Source organism: Oncorhynchus masou, unplaced genomic scaffold (assembly GCF_036934945.1).
Source record: "Oncorhynchus masou masou isolate Uvic2021 unplaced genomic scaffold, UVic_Omas_1.1 unplaced_scaffold_9735, whole genome shotgun sequence".
In the NCBI taxonomy this organism is placed as follows: domain Eukaryota; kingdom Metazoa; phylum Chordata; class Actinopteri; order Salmoniformes; family Salmonidae; genus Oncorhynchus; species Oncorhynchus masou.
In genome coordinates this window covers 2,255-10,201 of record NW_027016245.1, presented here as the reverse complement: position 1 = coordinate 10,201, position 7,947 = coordinate 2,255, and the positions used below count along the sequence as shown (strand labels likewise).

Below are 7,947 nucleotides of genomic sequence, written 5' to 3'. Positions count from 1 at the left end.
TCTAGTAGGTACCTTACCCCTCCTCTACCTCTACCAGCTACAACACCTGTCCTAGTAGGTACCTTACCCCCTCCTCTACCTCTACCAGCTACAACACCTGTCTAGTAGGTACCTTACCCCTCCTCTACCTCTACCAGCTACAACACCTGTCTAGTAGGTACCTTACCCCTCCTCTACCTCTACCAGCTACAACACCTGTCTAGTAGGTACCTTACCCCCTCCTCTACCTCTACCAGCTACAACACATGTCTAGTAGGTACCTTACCCCTCCTCTACCTCTACCAGCTACAACACATGTCTAGTAGGTACCTTACCCCCTCCTCTACCAGCTACAACACCTGTCTAGTAGGTACCTTAACCCCTCCTCTACCTCTACAACACCTGTTGAGTAGGTACCTTACCCCTCCTCTACCTCTACCAGCTACAACACCTGTCTAGTAGGTACCTTACCCCCTTCTCTACCTCTACCAGCTACAACACCTGTCTAGTAGGTACCTTACCCCTCCTCTACCTCTACAACACCTGTCTAGTAGGTACCTTACCCCTCCTCTACCTCTACCAGCTACAACACCTGTCTAGTAGGTACCTTACCCCCTCCTCTATCTCTACAACACCTGTCTAGTAGGTACCTACAACCAGCTACAACACCTGTCTAGTAGGTACCTTACCCCTCTCTACCTCTACCAGCTACAACACCTGTCTAGTAGGTACCTTACCCCCTCCTCTACCAGCTACGACACCTGTCTAGTAGGTACCTTACCCCTCCTCTACCTCTACCAGCTACAACACCTGTCTAGTAGGTACCTTACCCCTCCTCTACCAGCTACAACACCTGTCTAGTAGGTACCTTACCCTTCCTCTACCAGCTACAACACCTGTCTAGTAGGTACCTTACCCCTCCTCTACCTCTACCAGCTACAACACCTGTCTAGTAGGTACCTTACCCCCTCCTCTATCTCTACCCCTACCAGACCTGTCTAGTAGGTACCTTACCCCCTCCTCTATCTCTACCCCTACCAGACCTGTCTAGTAGGTACCTTACCCCCTCCTCTACCTCTACCAGCTACAACACCTGTCTAGTAGGTACCTTACCCCCTCTTCTATCTCTACCCCTACCAGACCTGTCTAGTAGGTACCTTACCCCTCCTCTACCTCTACCAGCTACCACACCTGTCTAGTAGGTACCTTACCCCCTCCTCTACCAGCTACAACACCTGTCTAGTAGGTACCTTACCCCTCCTCTACCTCTACCAGCTACAACACCTGTCTAGTAGGTACCTTACCCCCTTCTCTACCTCTACCAGCTACAACACCTGTCTAGTAGGTACCTTACCCCCTTCTCTACCAGCTACAACACCTGTCTAGTAGGTACCTTACCCCCTTCTCTACCAGCTACAACACCTGTCTAGTAGGTACCTTACCCCCTTCTCTACCAGCTACAACACCTGTCTAGTAGGTACCTTACCCCCTTCTCTACCTCTACCAGCTACAACACCTGTCTAGTAGGTACCTTACCCCCTCCTCTACCAGCTACAACACCTGTCTAGTAGGTACCTTACCCCCTTCTCTACCTCTACCAGCTACAACACCTGTCTAGTAGGTACCTTACCCTTCCTCTACCAGCTACAACACCTGTCTAGTAGGTACCTTACCCCTCCTCTACCTCTACCAGACCTGTCTAGTAGGTACCTTACCCCTCCTCTACCTCTACCAGCTACAACACCTGTCTAGTAGGTACCTTACCCCCTCCTCTATCTCTACCCCTACCAGACCTGTCTAGTAGGTACCTTACCCCCTCCTCTACCCCTACCAGCTACCAGACCTGTCTAGTAGGTACCTTACCCCTCCTCTACCAGACCTGTCTAGTATGTACCTTACCCCCCCCCCTCTACCCCTACCAGCTACCAGACCTGTCTAGTAGGTACCTTACCCCTCCTCTACCAGACCTGTCTAGTATGTACCTTACCCCCCCTCTACCCCTACCAGACCTGTCTAGTATGTACCTTAACCCCCCTCTACCCCTACCAGCTACCAGACCTGTCTAGTAGGTACCTTACCCCCCCCCCTCTACCCCTACCAGACCTGTCTAGTAGGTACCTTACCCCTCCTCTACCCCTACCAGCTACCAGACCTGTCTAGTAGGTACCTTACCCCCTCTACCCCTACCAGACCTGTCTAGTAGGTACCTTACCCCCTCTACCCCTACCAGCTACCAGACCTGTCTAGTATGTACCTTACCCCCTCTACCCCTACCAGCTACCACACCTGGCCAGTAGGTACCTTACCCCCTCCTCTACCTCTACCAGCTACAACACCTGTCTAGTAGGTACCTTACCCCCTCCTCTACCTCTACCAGCTACAACACCTGTCTAGTAGGTACCTTACCCCTCCTCTACCTCTACCAGCTACAACACCTGTCTAGTAGGTACCTTACCCCTCCTCTACCTCTACCAGCTACAACACCTGTCTAGTAGGTACCTTACCCTTCCTCTACCAGCTACAACACCTGTCTAGTAGGTACCTTACCCCTCCTCTACCTCTACCAGCTACAACACCTGTCTAGTAGGTACCTTACCCCTCCTCTACCTCTACCAGCTACAACACCTGTCTAGTAGGTACCTTACCCCCTCCTCTACCTCTACCAGCTACAACACCTGTCTAGTAGGTACCTTACCCCTCCTCTACCTCTACCAGCTACAACACCTGTCTAGTAGGTACCTTACCCCCTCCTCTACCTCTACCAGCTACAACACCTGTCTAGTAGGTACCTTACCCCACCTCTACCAGCTACAACACCTGTCTAGTAGGTACCTTACCCCCTCCTCTACCTCTACCAGCTACAACACCTGTCTAGTAGGTACCTTACCCCTCCTCTACCTCTACCAGCTACAACACCTGTCTAGTAGGTACCTTACCCCTCCTCTACCTCTACCAGCTACGACACCTGTCTAGTAGGTACCTTACCCCCTCCTCTACCTCTACCAGCTACAACACCTGTCTAGTAGGTACCTTACCCCCTCCTCTACCAGCTACAACACCTGTCTAGTAGGTACCTTACCCCTCCTCTACCTCTACCAGCTACGACACCTGTCTAGTAGGTACCTTACCCCCTTCTCTACCTCTACCTCTACAACACCTGTCTAGTAGGTACCTTACCCCTCCTCTACCTCTACAACACCTGTCTAGTAGGTACCTTACCCCTCCTCTACCTCTACAACACCTGTCTAGTAGGTACCTTACCCCCTTCTCTACCTCTACCTCTACAACACCTGTCTAGTAGGTACCTTACCCCTCCTCTACCTCTACAACACCTGTCTAGTAGGTACCTTACCCCTCCTCTACCTCTACAACACCTGTCTAGTAGGTACCTTACCCCTCCTCTACCAGCTACGACACCTGTCTAGTAGGTACCTTACCCCCTCCTCTACCTCTACCAGCTACAACACCTGTCTAGTAGGTACCTTACCCCTCCTCTACCTCTACCAGCTACAACACCTGTCTAGTAGGTACCTTTTACCCTCCTCTACCTCTACCAGCTACAACACCTGTCTAGTAGGTACCTTACCCCTCCTCTACCAGCTACAACACCTGTCTAGTAGGGTACCTTACCCCCCTCTACCTCTACCAGCTACGACACCTGTCTAGTAGGTACCTTACCCCTCCTCTACCTCTACAACACCTGTCTAGTAGGTACCTTACCCTCCTCTACCTCTACCAGCTACGACACCTGTCTAGTAGGTACCTTACCCCCCTCTACCTCTACCAGCTACAACACCTGTCTAGTAGGTACCTTACCCTCCTCTACCTCTCTACCAGCTACGACACCTGTCTAGTAGGTACCTTTACCCCTCCCTCTACCTCTACCAGCTACAACACCTGTCTAGTAGGTACCTTACCCCCTTCTCTACCAGCTACAACACCTGTCTAGTAGGTACCTTACCCCTCCTCTACCTCTACCAGCTACAACACCTGTCTAGTAGGTACCTTACCCTTCCTCTACCAGCTACAACACCTGTCTAGTAGGTACCTTACCCCCTCCTCTATCTCTACCCCTACCAGACCTGTCTAGTAGGTACCTTACCCCCCCTCTACCCTGCCCAGCTACCAGACCTGTCTAGTAGGTACCTTACCCCTCCTCTACCAGACCTGTCTAGTATGTACCTTACCCCCCCTCTACCCCTACCAGCTACCAGACCTGTCTAGTAGGTACCTTACCCCCCCTCTACCCCTACCAGACCTGTCTAGTATGTACCTTACCCCCCCTCTACCCCTACCAGCTACCAGACCTGTCGAGTAGGTACCTTACCCCCCCCCCTCTACCCCTACCAGACCTGTCTAGTAGGTACCTTACCCCTCCTCTACCCCTACCAGCTACCAGACCTGTCTAGTAGGTACCTTTACCCTCTACCCCCTACCAGACCTGTCTAGTAGGTACCTTACCCCCTCTACCCCTACCAGCTACCAGACCTGTCTAGTATGTACCTTACCCCCTCTACCCCTACCAGCTACCACACCTGGCCAGTAGGTACCTTACCCCCTCCTCTACCTCTACCAGCTACAACACCTGTCTAGTAGGTACCTTACCCCCTCCTCTACCTCTACCAGCTACAACACCTGTCTAGTAGGTACCTTACCCCTCCTCTACCTCTACCAGCTACAACACCTGTCTAGTAGGTACCTTACCCCTCCTCTACCTCTACAACACCTGTCTAGTAGGTACCTTACCCTTCCTCTACCTCTACCAGCTACAACACCTGTCTAGTAGGTACCTTACCCCTCCTCTACCTCTACAACACCTGTCTAGTCGGTACCTTACCCCCTCTACCCCTACCAGACCTGTCTAGTAGGTACCTTACCCCTCCTCTACCTCTACCAGCTACAACACCTGTCTAGTAGGTACCTTACCCCCTCCTCTACCTCTACAACACCTGTTGAGTAGGTACCTTACCCCTCCTCTACCTCTACCAGCTACAACACCTGTCTAGTAGGTACCTTACCCCCTCTACCCCTACCAGACCTGTCTAGTAGGTACCTTACCCCTCCTCTACCCCTACCCAGCTACAACACCTGTCTCAGTGGTGTACCTTACACTTCTCTACCCCTACCAGCTACCACACCTGGCCAGTAGGTACCTTACCCCTCCTCTACCTCTACCAGCTACAACACCTGTCTAGTAGGTACCCTACACCCCCTCTACACCTACCAGCTACCACACCTGGCCAGTAGGTACCTTACCTCTACCCTGCCAGCTACCACACCTGGCCAGTAGGTACCTTACCCTCTACCCCTACCAGCTACCACACCTGGCCAGTAGGTGCCTTACCCCCTCTACCCCTACCAGCTACCACACCTGGCCAGTAGGTACCCCCCCTCTACCCCTACCAGCTACCACACCTGGCCAGTAGGTACCTTACCCCCTCTACCCCTACCAGCTACCACACACCTGGCCAGTAGGTACCTTACCCCCTACCCCTACCAGCTACCACACCTGGCCAGTAGGTACCTTACCCCCTCTACCCCTACCAGCTACCACACCTGGCCAGTAGGTACCTTACCCCCTCTACCCCTACCAGCTACCACACCTGGCCAGTAGGTACCTTACCCCCTCTACCCCTACCAGCTACCACACCTGGCCAGTAGGTACCTTACCCCCTCTACCCCTACCAGCTACCACACCTGGCCAGTAGGTACCTTACCTACGACGCTCCAGCCTTTAGGAATCTCGCTCCACACTCCAGTCAAGTTGTGCTCCACTCCAGCTCCTCTCACATGCTCTGGTCTCTCCACACAGCTCCAGGACTGCACCCTGTTCCAGGGGGGGTGTTCCCGGTCCCCCCGGCCGCAGTCATCCTGATGAAGCTACTGCCTCCACCCACCTGCTTCGTGGTCAGTACCAACACCCCACCACTCACTGTTGGTGACATCACAGTACCAACACCCCACCACTCACTGTTGGTGACATCACAGTACAAACACCCCACCACTCACTGTTGGTGACATCACAGTACCAACACCCCACCACTCACTGTTGGTGACATCACAGTACCAACACCCCACCACTCACTGTTGGTGACATCACAGTACCAACACCCCACCACTCACTGTTGGTGACATCACAGTGCCAACACCCCACCACTCACTGTTGGTGACATCACAGTGCCAACACCCCACCACTCACTGTTGGTGACATCACAGTGCCAACACCCCACCACCACTGTTGGTGACATCACAGTGCCAACACCCCACCACTCACTGTTGGTGACATCACAGTGCCAACACCCCCACCACTCACTGTTGGTGACATCACAGTGCCAACACCCCACCACTCACTGTTGGTGACATCACAGTGCCAACACCCCACCACTCACTGTTGGTGACATCACAGTGCCAACACCCCACCACTCACTGTTGGTGACATCACAGTGCCAACACCCCACCACTCACTGTTGGTGACATCACAGTGCCAACACCCACCACTCACTGTTGGTGACATCACAGTGCCAACACCCCACCACTCACTGTTGGTGACATCACAGTGCCAACACCCCACCACTCACTGTTGGTGACATCACAGTGCCAACACCCCACCACTCACTGTTGGTGACATCACAGTGCCAACACTCACCACTCACTGTTGGTGACATCATGTGGCTGTTGTGCTGATGTTGTGGTGTTTCTGCAGGGGCCCTTTGTGCAGGTGGATGAACTGATGGAGAGCTTCAGGAGATGTACACTACCAGAGAGTAAGTAGCTTTGAAACTGTCAGAGATCACCAAGCTTTCCTTTAGATTTTCCTTTGCCTGAATAGCACACTTAATGTTGATGTGAATATCTCTCTCAGCTGTAGATGCAGCAGTAGAGTTGATAACGGGCAGGCAGCCTGATGCCGGCGGAGAAGGGAACGGCTCCATGGAGAACCACGCCATGACCAAGTCACTGAAGAGACCCAATGCAGACTCTGATGAAGAGGAGGACAAGGGCGCTGTGGCCCCACCCGTTCACGACATCTACCGCGCTCGCCAGCAGAAGAGGATCCGATGAACACACACTCACTCAGACACGCACACTTGGGATGGACTCTGTACAGGAATGTAACCCATTACGTCAAACCTTTTAGGGCAAACCGACTCGTCTGCAGTTTGTCTGGAAGAGTCTTTATATCCAACCATCGTTGGTCCCTCTACATACACCTGTGTTTGTTTTTTTGTTGTTGATGTTTTTTTAACAGTTTTATTTTTTAAAGCTGGGTGACTAATACTGTACAAAGTTTTAATTCAACCCTTAATTTGACACTCAGCTGTTTGGCCTTGTGAACCTCTGGTGATGGACAAATGGAATCGACCTGTTTTTCTAGTCAAATTGAGAGAATACATTTCCTTTCAATAAACAGAGGAGAAAAGAACCAAAACTTAACTGGCTCCTGTCTTGTGTTACTGAAATGATCACTTCTGTTCTCTTCGGTTATTTAAATGTTATTTCAAGGTCATTCATGTTTGAGGGGTAAAAGTCTACAATATACATCTGTGGCTGTGCACATTTAATAGTCACCACTAGGGTTCAGCGTGGTGCTGTCCAGACCAGAGATTTCCAGCTGTGTGTATCCGTGCATCAGCAGAGGAGCCTGATAAAACCAGTCTCCATCTATCTAATCATATTCCCTGCCTTGATGATGAGACCTGCTCAGTACCAGACCACCACAAGACCTCCCATCTGTCTGTTAGGACTGAGACAGGTCTGCCTCTGGTCACCTCCACCAGCCTGTTATTAACTTAGTAACTGACTGATCTACGTACGGGTGCATTGTAGGCCGGTATCACACCCAGATCAGTCCAGGAACTGGCTCATCTAGGGGTCTTTAAAGGGCCCTGTATTTGTGTTAACTGAATAGATTCTGGGAGAACATCCAAACCAAAGTAAACGTGATGGATAATGTGTTGGGAGGGGAGA

At 51.9% G+C, this 7,947-nt stretch overlaps 1 protein-coding gene across 1 annotated transcript; it reads left to right on the top strand.

Moving 5' to 3' along the window:
- The first annotated feature begins 5,645 nt into the window (after nucleotides 1-5,645).
- On the top strand, nucleotides 5,646-7,406 carry LOC135538503 (cleavage stimulation factor subunit 3-like). The gene is made up of 3 exons (XM_064964386.1): nucleotides 5,646-5,886; nucleotides 6,683-6,743; nucleotides 6,842-7,406. The coding sequence occupies exons 1-3, from the start codon at nucleotides 5,770-5,772 to the stop codon at nucleotides 7,039-7,041; spliced, it is 378 nt and encodes a 125-aa protein (XP_064820458.1). The 5' UTR covers nucleotides 5,646-5,769; the 3' UTR covers nucleotides 7,042-7,406.
- The last annotated feature ends 541 nt before the right edge of the window (nucleotides 7,407-7,947 follow it).